This window comes from Xyrauchen texanus, chromosome 24 (assembly GCF_025860055.1).
Source record: "Xyrauchen texanus isolate HMW12.3.18 chromosome 24, RBS_HiC_50CHRs, whole genome shotgun sequence".
In the NCBI taxonomy this organism is placed as follows: Eukaryota; Metazoa; Chordata; class Actinopteri; order Cypriniformes; family Catostomidae; genus Xyrauchen; species Xyrauchen texanus.
In genome coordinates, this window is record NC_068299.1 from 11,988,901 (window position 1) to 12,011,002 (window position 22,102).

The following is a 22,102-nucleotide window of genomic DNA, read 5'->3' on the forward strand; positions in this document are numbered from 1 at the left end:
TAAGAATGGTCATTGCCTGTATGGTCCAGATCTGTTTATATGTTTGCACTTGAAAATTAAAATATTATGGTCTAAATTTGATTGAAAATACAGAGGCTTTATTCTTGTCATGTTATTGATTTCAGCACATTTTGCTCGGTTGCCTCAGACCGTAGAGTATTAGCAATGCATTGGTTTAGTCTCTAATACTGCTACTATCTGAGATATTAAATCAAGCATTTACATCAAAAGTATTATGTTATCCCACTGTGATATCAATGATGAGGAGTGTATTATGTTCTCCTGGCTTAGGTTGAAATTTTTATTAAAGTTAAAAGGTATTATGAATTTAGACAGTGCTGTTGATGTTTGTTTCTTATTAGCACAGAAACATGCTGTTCTTTGATCTCATTCTCTATTTGACATACATGTACTCACTGCCTTAATAGGCAATATACCTTCCACCGAAAGACTATATTTTGAGTGTAAAAGGACTCTTTTTCTTTCTAAGCAAGCACTGTTCTGATTATGATGTACATATTTTATACCTAGGCTATTATGTGTGTTTTGCATTGCTTTTTGTTATACCCCCTGGAAAGAGAGCCCATCAAAGCAACGGCTTACGCATATTTCCATCTGTGGAAAAGCAGCTAATGCAAATACCATGCAGGGGTACCCCTTACACGTATAAAGATTTATAGAGTTGGTGTTTCCAACCAATTACTTGCTGCTTTCAGTCCTGGCTCTTCTATTTTTATTGGGTGAAGTGTTTAGTCCACTTAATCAAGAGACCTGCAAGATAAACAGAAGTGGGAGAAAAAAGAATTAGATTTTTTTTTTCACAGCTTGCACAGACCTCTTTTGATAAATAAACTTTAGTCTAGAGCAGTTTTCTGTAACGAGTGGAAAATAAAATTGCTTAAAAAGATTTTTTAGAATCTCAAAGTTTTCATGAAAACTATTGTAGAAATTTCTGAACATTACTTTAATAGACTGTTTTCACATTTTCATCATTTAAATATATTAGACAATGTAGTGACCTAATAACAGCATAACTCTTTTTACACGTTTCCCTTTATCTCCCTACAGATATTTTCCACAACTGTTGCTCCTACTGACTTGCTTTATCCCCAACACAAGACAGACAGTTTCCATGGACCTTTAAACTCTCAGTATATTGCTAACACACTCAGTGCACTTAATGAACACTGTGGCACTAACAACCCTTCAGGGGTTGGCAAAAGTCTAGGAAAAGAGCTTCCTACAAACCTCATCATCCAGGGGGAGCAGCAGTACTCAGCCTCTCATAAATCAGAAACTGAAGCTCAGTCATTGGACATGACGGAAAAGGAGCCGGAGAGGGAGGAAACCGGGGTGAATGGAGGGCTCTGGGATACTAGTGTATTCAAGGAGTGTCATAACGGGCCCACTGGGTTCCTAGATGTCAAGCAGCAGTATCCCTGGCATCCAGTCATAGGCACAGAAGGGAGCTTGTTAGTCGAGGAATCCCATATACAGAGAAGGGACTCCTCCATGGAAGAAGGAGCTGCACTTTTCCCTCGCTTGGGGCACTTTTCACACAAACACAGTCCATCCAGCACACTTGCCAAAGGAGGCCAATATAGCGAGCACTTTTTATCCAGAACATCTGTTGAGAGCCAAGAAGGCAAAACCCTTCCAAAAGGTAGTGGGTTCAGCTCTAGTCTGGGGAGCCTCATAGGTAGAATGTCCTGGATGCTGGCTGATGCAGGACGTGTGCTTACAAACATTTTGAAGGAACAAAGTGGTCATAGAGGATTGGGTTGGTACAATCAAATGTGCTCACTGGCAAAGGATCTACCCTTTGTGCAACACATCCATTTTGAGTTGACTCATGGACCACAGGTGAACTCTCTGGAGGCAACCCAGATTTTCCACAATCCATCCCTCAAGGACATTCTGTCAACAAGGGAACATAATGTATTGTTGCTTTCCAAACCAGATCCATCTAGATCCAGTGATGTATCTTTGATGGCCTTGGATGCAACTCTCAATTCAGTGACCACCCAGAGAAGTGATGGAATGAAGGTGTGCTGCCAAAGACTCCATTCAGTATCTGAATCCTTGCTCCACCTCCAGAACCTTCCACCTCAACAGCTTCTCTCCTGCCTACACAGTGTTATCCCTGCCCCCTTGCTAATGGAAGAGAGTGTGTTAGGTTTATACTGGCTTGGTGTTGCAACCTGCTCTCAGCCTGAACCACAGCCTGCTGTTATTGTCCTATTTCATACTCAGCTTTTGGTAGTAACCTTTGACCCTGTACCTGATTCTTCCAGTCCCACACATTCTTTAAATGTTTTCTACCAGTTGACCTTTCAGCAATTGCAGGAAATCCACATAGGTTTTGCTGGGCAGACGGTCAGACTGGCAGGCAACGTAGAGAACAGCATCCTTACTTTTCACACCTACAATGCAAGCTTGACCCAAGAACTGTCCCAAACCCTACTCCATGCCCTCTGCCCCTCAGAGAAAGTACTGGACCACCCATTGCTGTCAGGTGACCTGGTACGCTTGTCCCTTGACTGGGACTCTCATATTAAGGATTTGCTACTACCCTGTGGTGCACGCCTTACATGCTGCTTCCAGAAAACCCTGGCCAAGTTGGTCTTCCTGTTACATGGCAACATGCAGGGTGAGCGTCCAGCACTTGCACATGTGCAGTTGCTCCTCTACACTACCGTCAGATTTCTGCGATCCAATTGGGAGCCACAGTCTGACTGTCTCAAACCTGATTCACAGGTGGCACCTACAGACTCTGAAGTTTCTAAACTTGTCCAGTTTGTCCTGACTGACACACACCTCTGTCTTTTGTGGGAGGATGGTGTTTACCACCCACCTTCATGTTCAGTAGCTATGGTGGCGCGTCAAGCCCAGTTCAGACTGATAGACCTGCGGCAACGTTCAGATGTCCGTTGTGTGCTAGTCAGAGATGGATATGGTAGTATGCGTCTGGATGTGGTTCTGGCTCGTGAGTGGCAGAAATCACGTGGTACAAGGGGTCACCCTCAACCCCCTGAGGTCTGCCGAGCTCTTGAGGCAGCTGCCCAATCTCCCAGCAACTCCGATTCATCTCCCCGGAATGAAGTGTGGAAATTAACTTTCAGCAGCTCCGCTGAGGCCAGCTTTCTGATTAATAACTTGTCAAACGTTTGATCAAGGTCCTTCCAGCAAAATCATTTACAGCCTGGTGAGAAGAATCTGACAGCAGACTGCAAAAGGGCTGAGTGCACCAAAAACATGACATTGGTCAGTACCACTAGGATTTGAGAAATAAAGACATTTTTCTAATTAGGGGGCCAAGCAGCAAACTCCTGGAACCCTATTGTAACTGTACTAATATTTAGGGGGCCAAGCAGCTGGAACACTATTGTAATTGTACTGACTTTCTTCTATTTCTTTTTTTTCTGCCCTAAAAGTGTCTGGGCATCAGAAACCGTATGTCGTGGAGACATCAACTTGGCAGGATGATCCCAACCCCCCTCAAATACTATATCTATAAATATGCATAATGAGAAAAGGGACTCAACCTGACTTTTCTTGTTCAGTTAGAGCAATAATCTAATGAATGAGATTGCTTCTAATTTGGGTTTTAAATGTTTATGTTTGAAATGTTAAGTCACCAGTAAGCTGTTGTGGCATTTTGCTTCTTCATTCTGATATTTATCTTCTCTATTCTGTCTCTTTGGCTCATTTAAACCATTTTAGGCAGTATCTTATGGCCCTTCATCACAGAATATGCATGTTGGATGCCTGTAGTTGACAGCTGAGAGAAGCCAGGGTCAAGGAGAGATTTTGCTGCTGGGTCACTAAACTTCTTACATCATCCTGTTGCTAACATGCCCTTCTGTTCTAGACCCGTGTGTGTGTGTGTGTGTGTGTGTGTGTGTGTGTGTGTGTGTGTGTGTGTGTGTGTGTGTGTGTGTGTGTGTGTGTGTGTGTGTGTGTGTGTATGTGTAGCGTGTATTTATCACTTTGTGGGGACCAAATGTCCCCATAAGGATAGTAAAACCCGACATTTTTGACCTTGTGGGGACATTTTGTCGGTCCCCATGAGGAAAACAGCTTATAAATCATACTAAATTATGTTTTTTGAAAATGTAAAAATGCAGAATGTTTTCTGTGAGGGTTAGGTTTAAGGGTAGGGTTAGGTTTAGGGGATAGAATATAAAGTTTGTACAGTATAAAAACCATTATGTCTATGGAAAGTCCCCATAAAACATGGAAACACAACGTACGTGTGTGTGTGTGTGTGTGTGTGTGTGTGTGTGTGTGTGTGTGTGTGTGTGTGTGTGTGTGTGTGTGTGTGTGTGTGTGTGTGTGTGTGTGTGTGTGTGTGTGTGTGTGTGTTCTTTAGCTAGTCATGCTTCCTGCTTCAGACCACTGAGGAAAAGCAATAGGAGAAAGATACCCGCCATACCTTATCTAAAAAGAATGTGTCAATCATGTGTGGAAAATGATGGGTGCAATCAGCTAGTGCTTTTATATGACAGAATGCCAGATAGAGTGGGAGAGAGCTCCTTTTAATAGAAGTACATTATGTACTTTCTCAAAATCAGTGCTTTTCACCTTTCTAGGTTTGAAATACTATGTGAAAAGCACCTGAACTAAGCCCCATACTTCCCATAAAAATGATTTCAAGTAGTATCTCTTATGGCTAGCTGTAAGTAATATTATTTATTTCATGTTTTTTTTACATAGTAATACAATTAGAATAATGACACATCATATCTCATAAGTATATGTTTATATTAGTGCTGCCATTTGATCAAAATATCTAATCATGGTTAATTGTATAATTCTTCATAGATAATCATGATTAAACACTTATTTTGAAAGTGCTGAAATGTAACAATTTACTCTCTGTCAAAATTCATGAAAATATTAAGACAAAAAGGAGTGATTTGTAAATTCTATTCACGTCCTATATTGAAAGTGCTACAACAACACATCATTTTAAGTTTTACCTTGTGAATAATAATATATATATATATATATATATATATATAATGTGTATCTATTTTATTTTTTATGTACTCTCATTTTAAATCAGATGATTGCAACATGATCCAAAATCTTTGGGAGAGTTGAGCATTATATCTGTGTAATATCACCATTTCTTCTAATAACTTGGGAAGTGAATACACAAGTTTAAGTTTAGCAAGCAGAATTTTCCCTCATTTATCCATTATGCAGGTCTTCAGCTGCACAATTGTACAGGTTGCAATATTTTGCACTTAATAATTTGCCACACATTCTCAATTGGAGACTGGTCACCCCAATCTAGCACCTGCACTCAATACAATTTTACTTCAAGCGACAGCATTTGTGGCATAATATTAATTACCACGAAAATTATTTATGACTTGACCCTCTTTTTTTTTTTTGTTTCTGAAAAAAAAAAAGCAAAAAGAGGTCATGGTGAGGCACTTTCTGAACTAGAATTTTCAAATGTATGTCCACATGACAAACAGTAAGTGTGTTAACATGATTTATGTGCAATAAAATCACCTACTAACCTTTTTTGTGTAAAGTTATTGCCAATTTTGCAACTTTGTTGCCATGACAATATAATGTCAACAAAATCTAAAACCCTAAAATGACTGAAAATTGCAAAACTTTACAGCTCAAATAATACAGTTAAAATAGAGTTTTAACAGGAGAATGAATGTAAGTGCTCTTCTAAAATTATAAGCTTCACATTTCTGCCATTAAGCGCTCCACAAATTGGTCCCATTCACGTCCATTTTAAGTGCTTCACTGTAACCTAAATTGTTTTTTTTAAAGAAAAGGAGGGGCGAAATGCTGTTGATTGTGCTTAAATTTTAAAGGAACCAGGTATGTTCCTTTAAGGCTTTAGTATTTTTACTCATCGAAGAGTCACAAAGATTTTAAACTTATTTAATTCTAAGATATTTTTCCCTCTATATATCTATCTATATATTTATATTTATGTAGAATGTATTGATTAACATGTGTTAATGGTAGTGCAATGAATATTTGAGCTGCTTTCTTTCTAAAACACTAAAGCCCCATACACATGCTGCTATGAAGCGACAAGTTCTCATTCATTTTCAATGGGAGCTGGCTACTACCAGCGACACGAGCGATAGCGACCTCTGGCGACTAGATCGGGGTGTGGCGAGCAACACGGCAAAGTTGAGAAAAGTTTAACTTCATGCAAATGAGGAGCGACAACCAATAGGAGTGAATATGGTGTTCACTGGAGCTTATGACACCATCTCCTTTGAGTTGAGTGCAGGCAATACACCAGAGAAGTTTCTGTGTGTGATTTCACTGTTCTGTTCTGTTTGATTCGTCTGTAACCACATGTATGGATATAATAAAAAAGATGCATGGGAAAGAAGCTGTTGGCAGTCTGAGTGAGTTTGATTTGTACATTGATAGATCATTCATCTTACTAATGAAATGATGCATAGAGCACTGCTGCAGGTTATATAAAAACTCTCCCCTGCAGAAAATGTATTTTTGGGGATAAGAAAATTGAATTGTAGTCAAAGTAGATGTACAAATGTATGCATGTAGAGATACTGTTCATTTTTAAATTATACCATGGTCTGTTCAAATACTCAATTCTGATTGGTTTTGATGCGTGCCTTAAAACAGTTTAAGGCACAAGTAGTTCCAGTAAATCACCACTCTATATTAATGCGCCTACTCTGCTGTCCTCCGTAATGACACACAGCGAAACTTCTATGCTTCAGCTAAAATAACCTCCGGACCAGGGGCGTCACTATACCCCTTTTACTGGGGCTCGTGCCCCAGTATATATCTGCTGTGCCCCAGTCAAATCTCAAGTTTGAGTTTTAACAATTTACTTTATTTATCAGTGCATTAATTTAGATTGATTGATTATTCTGGAAAAAAGAAACAGATCTATCTATATGCAACGCAGTAATCCACCCAATCAACGCTCGTAAAAGCAACGCAATTTAACCAAAAATACATCTGATGCATGTGTGCAGAAATCCATGTCTGTTTGGCGTGCGCTTGCTCTAACCAAAGCTACTGCAGCATGCACAGCCAAACACTGTAGCCAGGTGTGTAGAATCACGACCCGGCCCCACCCTCCGCCCTGTCAAATTCCTCCCTCAATCTCTCAGGCCGGGGAGCCCCCGGCATGATGTACACACCCCCTTTCCCTGGGTGAGGGCGTGCTTTACACCCTGTCGGCTGGCAGGTCATCCCCACCTTCCTGAATCTGGGAGGGGCAGGGGGAGGGAAACAGTAATGATTAGAATAGGGGGTACTCCCTGTAACGGTGCAGTATCCCCAACAAAAAACACTGTACAATTTAAAAAAGGGGGAAAAAGGCCAACGCAGAGTGGGAGAGAGAGAGGGGAAAAAAACACTTACTCACTGGTTCTCCAATATACCGTAGCTTGGTCCTCGGCCACTGCTCCACCCTCTAATGGACGACAGCCGTGCCTCCCCGGGTGGATCAGAGGCAGTCCTCCAGAACTCTGGTGGATGGAATGCCCCATCGTGTTCTTGGGGAATAGAAGGGGCCTCCCCTGCCCCTGGCAGCGGTTCTCCTGCTCCAGGCGGTTGGCCGGGAGACGCTCCCCACTCGCTGTTGGCGGCCCTCTCTTAACCCCGCCACGTTTAGCGGCTGGTAGGTGTCTCCGCTCGACCCCGGCAGTGGCCCTGACCACTCCAGGCAGTTTGCTAGGAGCCCCTTCTCCCCTCGCAATCGGCTGCCAATCCTCCACTTCCAGGTGGCCGGGCTCCTCCGTCCCCCTGCAGATGGCCACAGCTGCTCCATTGGGGTGGATGGTAGCGGCAAGAACTCCACTATGGCATATCCCTCCTCCTTCCCGGGTTTCGGCAACAGTGTAAAGGGATTAATGGAAAGGAGTAGGCGAGAACAGGCGTGACGATATAAATAATAGTTTTAATATAAAACTGAACCAAAGACACAAACACACACATATGACTGACAACTGCCCGTAAACGCACCACTGTCCGCAGTCTGCAGAGGTGGTTCTAGGGGGGGCCAATGCCCCCCTGTCAACAAGCTTGGCCCCCCCCTCTGGCCCCCCTAAATTTGGAATGGTATCGCACCAAACACTTTTGTGTGCAATGCGTAGTTTGTCCTGTGGGTGGCAGTAATGAAAATCCCCCTAAATTTGGAATGGGATCACGCCAACAATTTTGGGTGCTAAGCACATTTTGTCCAGTGGGTGCAGTAATGGGAATAAAGTAATTTATTGTGCCATAACTTTTATGTCAAGAGGAAACTACTCAAAGCCAGACCGCAGACCGCGCACTTCAGAGAGGAGGTTCACATCCTCTCCCAAAAAAGATACAGGTAACAAAAATATTTTATTTCAGTCATGTTCACGTAGTGAGAAATAATATTAAACTATCCAATTGTCCGCTGTTGCTTATATTAGTCTTTTTAAAACTACATACGAAGCAATCATGACTATGCAAATTTAGCAAAGAGTCAGCAGCTACCAGAGAACAGATGTAACACCTTAAAGAAATTTTATTATAGCAAGGTAATATTTCACTTATATTTTCCACTTTTGAAAATATAAGCCTACATAAATTGTTTGCCTTTTTAGAAGGTGATGTGAAGCAGACAAAAGGGTGAAGATAAAATCTGGTAAGTCTTTTATTTATTATGAAGGATTTGTCAATCACTCAATGAATGAGATGTTAGATGTCCAGAATTTAGCACTGGATTTTTTTCCTCATTACAGCAGAAACAACTTAAAATTCTCCGTCATTTTGGGCTTACAGATAATTGTAAGAAATCATTAGAAACTATAAATGGTCTACTTTTATTTGTGCTTTTGTAAAATAAAGAAAATAAATAGGGTGAGCTTTCAGCCGTCTCCGTGAGCATATTTCTGAAACACGTCTCCAAAATGAACTGAAACTCCACGAATACTGATCACACAAACATGAAACATATGTCTAAAGAAAGCTTAAAATGTCTACTTTTAATTAAAATAATTATTTGTCTCCTCAGGTGTGCAGATTATTTCACTGACTTAAAAAAAAAACATGCATAAATGATTTTTTTATCAAAAATACAAATATGTACATACATGTTGCTCATATATTATTGTAGCCCAGTTTGTGCTGAATACAGTGTCATCAGACTTTAGCCATTAATATATTTTTAAGCAACTGAAAAAAACACAAATGTCAAGGCATGTCAAAACTTATCCAGGGCACAAAAACACCATCAGACCCTTGGAATAACCTGACCAAAATTGAAAATGTACTTGCTATTTTCTAACTCTGATGTCGTGTCAGCTAATTATTTTCTGTCATGCACAAAAAAGGACAAAATATAATAAAATCACAGTAAAAGGAATCTGTTACGTTCCTGTGTTGTCTGCCCTGTGTTTTCTGTTTCACTCGTCACTGATCACATTCCATGTCACGTTTTCCTTGTTGTCTGCCCCGTGTTTCACTTGTCTGTCTAAAAACTACCCTTCCCACAATTCCCTGATCTCATCATTGCATCATTGTTCTCACCTGTGTCTCGTTTAGTCTTCATTGTGTCTGTGTATTTAAACCTTGTTGTTTTCCTCTTTCCTTGTCGTTCGTTTATCGTTGCATGTTCGCTTCTCTTGTTCCTCTGGTTCTCTGTGTTCGTTTGAGGTTTCCCTGCCCTTCATGGATGTTTTCCCCAACCTGTGTAGCCCCTTTATGTTTTCCCGTATTTAGTTCTTTAGGACTTTTCATTGGTTACTGAGTTTGTTTATTTCTTTCTCATGCTTGCCAAATAAAGCTGCTTTTGGATCCGCACTTCCCGTCTTCCTCTTCCTCACATCATTACAGAATCAATATGACTTATACTTACTGTATATTGATTATTTGTGAGTTTTTCTATTGCCCTCTTTTTGATCCTGACAGTCCATTACAGTCGTATTTCCTTTTATTTTGTATATGTTTCCTTATATCTACAGAGTCAAATGGGTTTTAAACGGCTTGTAAATAATGATAGGATTTTTGAGCGAGCTTCTCTTTTCATTTAGACTTTCGTTTACATTTTCATCCTTTTCCCCTTTGTAGTTAAAATGAAGAGAAAAAACACAAAGGTACAAAATGTCCTTCTTTAATAAGAAAAATAAAGATAATGGTCAGTCAAGAATGAAGAGAGAAGATGCTTGTGAAAAAGAGTCAGAATTACATGAAAGCTTAGAGAAAGAAGAAAGTCCAGAAGAACAGAGATCCCATCAGGAAGGTATTTTAGTTGCGGAGAGAGTCAGCATGTCTGGAGGCAGAGAGCAGACAGACAGCAACCTGGAGAGTGAGAGCACTGAACATCTAGAGCAAGAAGAGAAAAGAGATGAGACTGCCGAGTGTGACTTTGAGGCAGAGTGTGAGCAAGATGAGAGCAACAAACTTTCAGCTTCAGAGACTCCCACACACGCGCTACAGTAGCCGGAGCTTGTTTTCTCTGTGTATGGATATGACGTCAACACATACGTGCGAATGACGTATGTATGCGATTTCCCGCAAAATCCGTCCCCGACAGCTCTAAAATATAAATCATTTTTATAGGTATATCAAAGTGTATTTGGGTAAAGACATGTTGTGGAAGATGGATTTTTGTTGCACTCTCTCATTAATAACATTTTAGGGAAAAAAAACACAAAAAACAAGTTACATAGTGTTGCTTTAATCATTAAACTGTATTAATGTTGCCATTTACTGCAAAGTCCCAACAAATTTGCAAAATGATTGACATGAAAATTGAATGCAATTTGTCCTCCATTTAATTAAGTCAATTTATTTTGTTATACTAACTATGCATGACTGGTTAGTTGCCTTTTATTATTTGCATTTAGGATGTTTGGTTTTTCCACGCTATCCACGATCCTATAAGAACAGACCTGTAACCCATGTTTTGGGTTGTGACACCAATTGAGAACCAATGATGTACAATCCTAAAGATTTTACCTCTAGTCTACACTTCTAATGTTTATCAGGTTACTCATCACTGATACTGGTTGTATAGAAACATTACTTCTTAAAGAATTAGCATTGAGCAAAATAATTCAATGTAGATTTGTTCATTGTGAGCTAGCTTTTATCTTCATATGATTCACGACAACATTTGAGCCGACAATGATGACGTCTGGCACTGGCCCTTAACACTTACTTAGTTTAATAATTTTAAACAATGACTTGCACTATACATAAGTAATATTGGTATTATATTCATGATGTTAGCCAGAGGGGAACGGGCCCCCACAGTGAGTCTGGTTTCTCCCAAGGTTATTTTTCTCCATTAATCAACATCTTATGGAGTTTTGTGTTCCTTGCCACAGTTGCCTTCAGCTTGCTCACTGGGGTTATTAATACAATTATTGTTTAATTACTTATTTTTAAACACGATAAACAATCTTATTTTATTTAATTACAGAATGATGATTCATCAAACTTATAGACATTACAGTTTTATCTTCTGTTAATGCTGATCTTCTGTAAAGCTGCTTTGAAACAATGTGTGTTGTGAAATGCGCTATACAAATAAAAATGACTTGACTTGATCTGTCTGACTGCAGATATTCTAATTGCAACAAAAATACTCAAAATATGCTTTACACTCACACATACTGTATACAAATATGTTTTGTACCTCACAAATCAATACCCTAATAGAATATGTAACAGTATGATTATTTTTCTATATAGTGTGTTGTGCTGATAAAAATAGTGTATCTATCTCTATTATGAGAAAACGAATTAATTTATTTTCATAACATATAAAGCCTCTCTAACAAATAATGCTATTACAGGGCATCTGACACTGGGCACCATTATTCAACCCACTAGCTGCTCCAAAATTTGCAAGTAACACTGATAACAATACTGTATTGCTGTCATGCTGGTCATCAATTGTACAGGCCAGAGAGCTCTGTGCCACTCTACATTAGATGCAAGCCTGTTTGAAGGATAACGACTAAAGGAAAGATGACAGCGCAAATAGAAATGCACCCTCTTCCCGCTTGGCACCGCTGATCAGGTCAGGCAGACAAAAGGCCGGGAATGATGTGTGGGGCTTATTCTGCGAAAACGTGTGTCTGTGTGAGCGGAGGTTATTGCCTGGTCTAGTGAGGCCTCTTATCTTGCCTTTGCAGGCCCTGTGAGGTGGGATACATCCTCTTTCATTAATATACTTCACACCTCCTCTGGTTTAATGGCTTCAGGTAGTGCCCAGTGCCTGATTAGCGAATCCTGGTGGGGTCTCTGACAACCCCAGTGAATATGTTTCATTTTAGCTAGACTCCTTGCTTCCCTCTTCTTCTAAAAGAGCCATCAATCATAAATGTATGCCTTTGTTTATAACCTTACCTGACTGATCACAGAAGATACATCAAGTTAGAATACAGTACTTTAAGTTGAACAGTAATGACTTTGCTTTAAGAGGTATCATTAGACAAAAGCACTATATTTCAAAGTCATATGTTGTAGTCAAAAACACTGGGGTTATTATATGAGAGAGAGTTAATAAGTGTCAAAATAGCACAATACACCAGATGGCAGTTTATGGGTTTGTTTGTTTGTAACATCTTACTGCAACAATTGGCACAATATAGCATGGCTGTTTGGCTCATAGTAAAGCTGTTTTTGTCTTTTAGTCCAACCCAATATTACTAATATGCCATACATGTATAGTGGGGTCCAAAATTCTTTGACCTCTAGTGAAAATCCTTTTTAAATTGTACACATTTTGTCATTACATATTACAGTATATTATCAGCATAACAATTTGAGTGAAATGTTGAATTGAAAATGTACATACATTTCATAATTTCTTACTATGTCTCTACTGACAGCATGCTGTCAATTATGTGCAAAACCTGATAGTCCATGTTATCTCAGCATGATCTGAGAATGTTCTAAAGAGCATCTTATGTGCTTCAATGGAAGGACATCTGACCTTTTGTATAAAGAAGTTAACATGGTAACAAACTTTTATTTAATTAGTGACCTAGAAATAGTTTTTTTCATATCATGTCATATATTTTGCTTTGCTTTGTGGTTTTCATATAAAGTTTTTAGATAAAGGGATTGTTTACCCAATAATGCAAATTCTCTCATCATTTACTCACCATTATGCCACCCCAGATGTTTATAACTCTTTCTTCTGCAGAACACAAATAAATAATTTTACAAGAATATTTCAGGTCTTTAGGTCCATACAATGCAAGTGAATGGGTGCCAGAATTTTGAGTCTTTAAAAATCATATAAAACCAGCATAAAATAAATTCTGAGACCAGGGACTAAAAACTGTTCAAGGAACAAAAATGACATTTTTTGGTTAACACAACTGAAAAAAGAGAACAAAGTTATTTTTAATTGTTCCGGATTGAAAAGGTTATTTTTAAATGTTAATAACCGATTAAGTTCATTCTGATAATTTTTTCATGAAATCAAAGGCCAAAGGGTTTATTACAGTGCATTTTTTGGAACTATACCACTTCATGGTTTCCGAAAAAATGAAACGTGTGCTTTGATCCTGAAGGAAACTGCTGCATCACACATTTCTTTGCCTAATTGCCCATTGTGGATGTTGCATTCTCTGAATGAAGACCTTTTTAACAACTATGTGTAGTTATCACATATACATGCATGGCTAATCCAGATACAAGGAAAACTTCATTAGAGGTAAAAAGTATATTTCTGAGTTGTTTCCATGTCTTCACTGAATTATTGTTGATTTGATGCATTTATACAGATTTGATGTTAGGTTTTGACTGAGAAACAGATCTGTAATTAAAATGATAATTAACTGTTAATTAACTGTGTGCTTGTTATGATTTTAAGCTGATAAATTCACCACACAGGAAATCATAATTTTTTTTTTTTATTTTGGCTTATTTTGGGTTTGTTTTTCCAGACCAGGTCACTTGTTTCTCTTGCGAGATCTGGCAACACTGCAATTAGTGTTTCACCCAATCCTTAGCGCAGAGTACTGTCATAAAAAAGGTTATTAACCATTATATTGTTATGTTCTAACCGGTAAACATTTGGAAAAAATACAGTTTTTGCTCCGAACGGACTGAAATGAATAACATTTCATTTTAGTCCTTGCCTAAGACTCCAGTGGTAAAATCCAAATCTTCTGAAGTGATATAATAGGTGTGGGTGAGTAACAGATCAATATTTAAGTCCTTTTATACTATAAATCTCTTCCTTTCACCAGCCCCTACCAGTAAGTGGCGATATGTACAAAGAATGTGAATTGCCAAAAAACAAAAAAGAATGTGAAAGTGGAGATTTATAGTAAAAAAGGACTTAAATATTTATCTGTTTCTCCTTTTTAAATCGCTTACAGAAACAGCAGTGTACTGAAGCAAACATGTCTTTGAGTAGTTTTGCATGTTTTTGCTTGATAAATTTATAATTTCTTTCCAGTACACATTTGCAGTGAAGCCTCAGTCATTCCCTGTACGTTAATTCATGTTAGAAAATACTGGTCTGTTCCTTTAACCCACAGAGTCCTTGACTCATTAATGAGGCTCAGTCTATTGTAGTCAAGGCAGTCTCTGTATCAGGGACTCTGATGGAATTTGGCAAGTAAGGGTGAGCCTCCTAGGAGAGACACACATACACGTACTCTTATTTTGCCAACCCTGAATGTCATCCGGCTCTTTGAGCCGCGACTCATTTGTGAATGTCTGTCCTCTGGCCAAACGTATTTCTCTGCCCTTTAGAAAGATGATGTTGTCATCTTATGCCGTTTTTTAAATTGGAACACTCTATCCCATCACCCCCCTCCGCACTAGCTTTTTTTCCCCTTTTTTGGACTCTGCACGAGTCACATTAGCATTTTGCAGAGACCGCCAGACATTTTGCCACTGCGGTTTTTGTGACAGATTTCACAAGCTCAATTTTAACTGTTGCCCTGAGGGGGAGAGGCATAGTTCTCCATCTGTTGATGGTGCAGCTGAAGCCAGCAGGTCCTTTAAGAAAACTCCCTGTCCTGGCTGCCTGCTGCACTCCAAACTCCAGATTTTAGTGTTTGTTTGAGACTCATCATTGTTGGGCTGTGATTTCAATCATAGCATCGTGAAAATGTGAGAATCAGAGCCTGGTATATGCTAATGAGACATTACTGGAGATATCAGTTGAAATATGTAGCCACGGACACACATTCTTTGATCAGCCAATCAGAAGACTTTGATGTGCTTTCTGTCTGTCAATCATTTTGCACGTTCTCATAGTGTAATAATCAGTGGTGTAGCCAAAGGTGGGCTGGGGTGGGCCTGGGCACACACAGAATATTATGGATTATTCTTTGACTTCAAATATATATTTATAAAATGTTAAAAAACAAAATGCTAAAAAATGTCTGAAAGCGTGGAAGAACTGTTTGAATGCAACAAATACGAACAAGAAGCTATTAAGGAAAATGTAGTAAAAATACATTTGGCCCATCTATTTTTATTGAGGCCCATACAAAAGTAATTTTATGGCTACGCACTTGGTAGTTGTTGAAGTGGATAATTCGGGTTCAATGGTCACTATTTTGCTTCTGTTGTATTTGACAACTTTGAGAAGACTGCTCTACAGTTTGGTAACAATCTCAAGACTAGCTTTGGAGGGCCGTAGTTTGGAAAGAGGGATCATGTCTAATCACAAACTGCTCAGCCTCAAGGAAGTTCCACAATGGCTGAAAATAGGCTTAGACCCTGTTTACACCTGGTATTATTTGTGTCTCAGGTGATCCGATCACATAGTCAGACGAGACACTTCACTGTTTACACCTGGTCGCTTAAAGCATCTCCAGTGACTACTTGTGATTGGATTTGGATTTGGAGGGGTGGGTCTCTGTTTCATGACAGCATACATCAATCACTATGTCAGCATGTTACTGCATGACATTAAAGTGCAACAAAGTCACAAAAGTAAAAAAAAGCGCAAAAGAAATGGCATGCTGTTTCTCCCAGATGCAGCTGAATTTGAATGTAAGCACAAACGCAACATTAGTACCTGATTCCAGGGTTGTGCCCCGGCAACATTAATCCTTTTTAATATTCTCTTGATTTTGATCATTTATAGTTATCTTTGATGATTGTTGATTTGAAGGATTAATTAGTTAATGTTGTTTCTAATAAATGTGCTAATAATTTTAATACTTAATAATTATCTTTGATAATTATAGATTTGAAGGAGTAATAAGCTAATGCTGATTCTAATCAATGTTTTATTGATTTTAATAATTATCTTTGCTAATTAGTAATTATTGCTAATAACGAAACCCACTCCTGAACAAAGCCCCAACACTATTCGTGCTGAAATTAAGTCCAAACACTAACTGTGAAAATAACCACAATGAATAACAATATAGCTCATTAAGTTAGCTTTTTTGGTCAAATTGGAAATATACTTGCAGATCAACACCGGTGATACAGCTGAATAATAATATGTGGGCTTGCATTAATTCTTCATATGTGATATGTACTTTTTGCAGAGCAGGCCTGAACAGGGCCCAACTTGCTGACATAATTTCTAAAGTGGTCAATTGGAATTCACGAGGAGCACATGGATATTGTAGAAGTTAAACCAGGTAAGTTTGCAGTTTGGATTCTAGTAATCATCCCATTGAATTTTATAGATAAAACCAGAATTGGTAGCTTCACTGTTGTGATGTCATGAGCAATCCAGTTCTATATTATAGATCAGTGAGCGAAACAGCATTGTGTGCTACCTGGATTAAAGGACAGAGTTGCATGAAGGCAGAACAGATGTGTTTTCTCGAGGACTGGTCTTGAGCTCTCAACTGCGACGCGCAGCATAACTCTTTAATGGTACTTGTCCGCTGGCATCTTTCCAACTGTAAACAAGCATATTTAACTGAAAGCAATGATAGACAATACACACTCACTTTACATATTACAAACACAAGCTCCAAAGCGGCTGCTCTCAGGCATTGTGATTTGGGCATTAAGTGGATTATCTCTTCCATGCCAGAGGACACCTACTGTAGAGTGGAGGGATAGGGCGGGTAGAGTAGTTTGGTTACAATAATTGACATACAAAAAATTACAAGCCGTGCGTCACTCTCTCTCCCACCCTTTTGACACCCTCGCTGAGCCGATCTGCCTAGTTCGGCTATACCTATTCGGCAAACTCCTATTGCCAACATCCGTGCATTTGCATTAAATATGATACTGGATTATTCAGGGATGCGGGAAGATGTTTAGGGGTGGGGGTGCTGAAATGTGACACATAAAACACATCAAAACTCCAGAACAGCAGAACAAACAAACATATCGCCCAGACCAATTTAAACTGGAGAATGCACACTCGCTAGTACATTTTAATATATAGCCTATTTCGTATTTTTCACAGAAAATAGTGAGACAGCTAGCACTTGTAATGTAACCTAATGGTTCACCTTAACACAGTAAGTCAGGACAACATAAATTGAGCTATTTAAAAATGACTGGTGGACTATTTAGGAAATAAACAAAATAGGAATAGAAAATAAACAAAAATAAATAAATAAACGAGGGTGTGGACTTGCGCTCTGGAGTAGAGCAGATTAATTCAATAATTAGGGTCTGAATGTCTATTCCGTTTCGGAGATTTTGATTCGGATGACCATGAACACTAAAAAAAAATCTGAAATTGGGTTTTGCGCCATTTAAACGTCTAGCTACAGATCATCTCCTGTGTCAGGGCCACACATGTGGGTAATCAAGAGGAAAGATATGATGTGCTAATCCCGTTTCTAAGAAAGAAATCATAAAATGTAAAACAAAAACTATTTGATAAAATCTTAGGTTTATAGCCTGCTTAAGTTATATTTAAATGCCTTACTGAACGCGTTCCTTTGAAAAGACATATTGAGTAAATGCACACCTACCAAATGAAATTTGCATAAATGTATGAAGGAATCATATAGAAAATAAAATGCAAGCTTATTAATTTGGAACGTTGGTCAATAAATGAGCTTCTATTTGAGTTGTGCAGTTAGTTTTCCCCACTTTACTGAAAGTTTTTTAAAAATTTTTTTTATAAAACTGCTGTGCGATGTGCAAAAAAATATGCTAACTATATTTTTATAAAAAAAGAAATATTGCGATAAACGATTACATTGTCAAGCCCCCTGACCCCACTGCTGAGGGTGTTTGTAATATTTTGGCTTTGTTGACTTCAAAATGTAATTAATTTATTGAAACATGAAAAACTAAATCCAAAGATATTTCTAAATTCAAATTGCACTTGAAATTAGCAATTAAAATAACAAAATATTTGTATATTTAACCATCTCTCATTTGCCTTCTAGCAATGAAGTTTCCGTCCACATCAACAGGTGGAAAAAAAAACATATTCAAATTAAGATCTAAAGAAAATTATAAATGTAAACATAATAATAATGATAACTGAAATATAAATACATTTTAGGTTCAAGGTGTATTTGTATTATTTTATTATTTGTGAACCTGCAGCGTTGCGTTCACAATGCATGTTAAATTTGATCTTTTCCATGGAAATAAAGCAAACTTAACTCCGAGCTGTGATCTCTTTACATTCGCTTGTTCCACAGGACACATTCCTGATTCACGCCACTGAACAGACAGTGAATCACACACGCATGCATAGATGGCTTTTCAGTCATCTGTTCTTATAAATGAAATAAAATGTTTCTTCTAGCATGTGTCTTTGTTTAACGACATTTCTTGTCATGTGTCACTCCGAGACGTCTTGCAGGTCCCCGCCACAGTGATGGGAAAAAGCAAAATTACACACCACTGTATGAAATAGACAACCCGCATTTGGGGGGTCGTGACTCGCGGATGCTAATTTCAAACCCTGGGCTTTAATATATTTGTCATTTCCCAATAGTTTTCTCATTTCATATAGTCGAATAAGAAGCAGGATTCAGCCTCGTGATTAACATGGTCCTATTGCCTATGTTTGCGTTGAAGTTACAGTCCCATGTCAAATAAATGAATAATATAAAATATAAAAATAAATAAATAAATAAAATGGAAATAAAAAAATGGAAATATATACATGAAGGAATACATAAATGTAGAACTTTTATATATTTTTTTATATATATATAAATAAATGAATGTAGAAATAAATAATTAAGAGAATAAATAAATATGGAAATAAATTAATACAATCATACATAAATAAGGAAATGAAAGTATAAATGCTTATGCATATCCGAATTTAACATTTATTTATTTTACATTTGTTTACAAATATATTTATTTTCAATAACGGCAGTCATTGGCTTCCATACATGTTGTGTATATATCCGTTTTTTTAATTTTCTGATTGGACAGTTACACTATTTCCTTTTAAAGCTGCTCATAAATGTCAAAGTTTACACTCAGTTTAATTACAGCGTTGATTGACAGTTGAGGGGTGGTGCTTCACTGCTGTCCAGGATGCATTCAGAACAGATTAGCTTTTACACCTCAAATTGAATGTAGTGATATGCATTTTGATCCGCTCACAAAATGTCTTGTTTAGACCTGTTATAGCACTGACCACATGTGATCAGATCACCCGAAACGCATCTTAATACCAGGTGTAAACGGGGTCTTAATCTATCTCTGAATTCAGTTTGGCCTCAGTAGAATGGAAGCTTATAGGGAGAGGCAAATCAGCAAAAAAGTGTGGTTTTTGGGTGTCCACATACTTTTGGCCATGTAGTGTATTAAGACAAAAGGCCAAATGTAAACTAACGATAGAGTCTTATCTTGTTTATAGTCCCTCAATGTCTTGGCCATTCACCTTGCAAATTAACTTCAAGCAAAATGGCACCGTGTCTTGCCTTGAACAACTTCTTTCTTTTTCTCTGCCCCCTCCATAGTGTGCTTTAGACATTCCCACATGTTTTTCACTCTACATTATGACCCCTGTATTGTTTCCTGCATTTCTAGAGCAGCTGAGGCATCTGCCATTGTGTATGTGTGATGAATCTTCACCACTCATAAATATTTCTGTATATTCAATGAAAATGAAACTACCTAACTTTTGTTCACTCCCAGAACCTTGGCACACACTTACTATTTACCCCCCCCAAGCACCCAAGCACTCTCACAAACAAGACAAGGTTGTATTCTAAAACCTGCTATGCTTTCCTTTCTTTGTGGCCTCTAGGGTTGGAAGGACTCTCCATCAGAATGCTGATGTCAGGGAAGTTTCTCCACATCCCTCCTTCTCTTTGTCTCTCTCACCATCATTTCAGTCATCTGTATCTCAAAAGTCATTAATCACATCGCAGAATTTAAGTGTGACTGCAGGCTGTGCGCCATTATAAATTGCATGGGCAAGAGAAGGCATAATTAGTTTGCAGCAGACCTGTTTCATAGGCCATGCTGTGAGTTTATTGAGCCCTTTATTCAGATTAGTTTTTCTGCACAAATAATTAATGATATTTTACACAAATGACAGTGCTGTGTTAAGCTAATGCTGAAATCTTGTGAAAAACTTGAACTACAAGTTTCATAATTTTTTTACATGTATTTCCAATTTTTTGCTAAGCAGATACTTTTATCCAAAGAATACAACAACAAAAGTAATAAAAAGTTCCATAATTGCTCAGAAAAGTACAAAAGTGAGATGGCTAAGAGATTAGGTGAGACACTGTGAGACAACACAAGGCAAATGGAGACTGGGTTTTATTTTATCATTATTTTATTTTTTAGAGTTTGTTTGAAGATGTAGGTACCATGAGATGCTACTTACCTACTTACTGCAGATTTCTGGAGGAAAAAAACCCATTGTTGTGGTTGGGACTTCTTGAACCAAGACTTGGAATAGATGAGTACAATTTTAGATTGGAAAATTATTGTGAGATGTGCCTGTTCATATAAATGTTATTTCTCTAAACTCACCACCAGATACACTGTTGTCATTTTAGCCAATGAAGCTATAAAGGACAGCTGCAAATTCATAATATGATCATATTTGATCTAACTGTTTCTGAGGTAAGTAGACACAATTTACTTGGTCCAAATGTATCCCTTTAACTACCTTTTTATCAAACTCTTTTGGTTGCAGAATGAATTATTTGAGTTATAAAGTAGCCGGCGTGTGGTGTTTTTGTACAATGGTACTGGTATTTGAAAGCGTTTGCATTTGTATGATGCTGCATCTACAGCATTAGTGTCAGTTTAGAGTCCAAGACAACTGTTGTATTGATGGTTTAGGTGGCTGAACATTAACCAGTGTAACATCAACAACAACATAAAAAAATATGAATATTTAATAAGAGTCAACAGCGAAAATTCTCACTATGTTCATTTTCCTGTCTATAGAACTCAGATTTTCATTGCAAAAAATCCAGCACAGGACATAACACTTTTTTGTAATCTTCTTTTTAAAAATATCCTATTTTTCTTAGTTAGCACACAAAATCATTTTCAAGGCATCTTCTCCCCTCATGATATCTCAGCACTACACCGTTCTCTTCTGATTTTGAATACCGATCATGAACTTCAGTCTACAAACCTAAGAACAGCTTTTGCGTCAAGACACACTACAACTGTTTATTCCTGCCAGCTTCAGTCTGAGATATTCAACACCACATGATGTAGATTAATATCTCCTGTGAGACATGCTGTGTTTGCCTTGGCTAGTGGTTACCGTACTTAATATAAAGGAGAAATAGATATAAGTTTGGGATTCTGTTTGAATGATTGATGCATTGTCAATTGTGTTTATTGCAGTGACATATCGCTCCGGATTACATTGAATCTGGCATGCATCAGCAGATAATGTAGTCCTATCCATGCCAGTTAAAAGCATTATTTTCTCTATGTTAACTCCATGCTAAGGTCAATAGAAGATAATTGAAAAATAAACACGTGTTGAGTTTGCATTCAGAGAGGTTTTATATACTGTAGCTGGTCATACACTTTATGCTTTTGGCAAACAAAATGGAGTTCTGCATAGATAATCAGATGAGAATTGCCCACTACCACACTTGACAGCTCTTTAGAGGCCATAATTGCAGTGCCAAGTTTACACAATTGATTCCCAGGCTGTGCCAGTCTATGTCCTCCAGAGCTTTGAAATTCTTGTTGTTCAGAAGAACCATTTAGCAATTCCTTTCCC

General features: G+C 38.1%; 1 protein-coding gene across 2 annotated transcripts in view; it reads left to right on the forward strand.

The window, feature by feature from the left end:
* kif16bb (kinesin family member 16Bb) overlaps positions 1–6,370 on the forward strand; it is a 45,770-nt gene extending 39,400 nt beyond the window's left edge. For both annotated transcript variants that reach the window (XM_052090640.1, XM_052090639.1), the window contains one exon: positions 1,069–6,370. In XM_052090640.1, coding sequence (XP_051946600.1) covers positions 1,069–3,171 — 2,103 coding nt within the window. In that variant the 3' untranslated portion in view covers positions 3,172–6,370. The remainder of the gene's footprint in view (positions 1–1,068) is intronic.
* Positions 6,371–22,102: the final 15,732 nt, after the last annotated feature.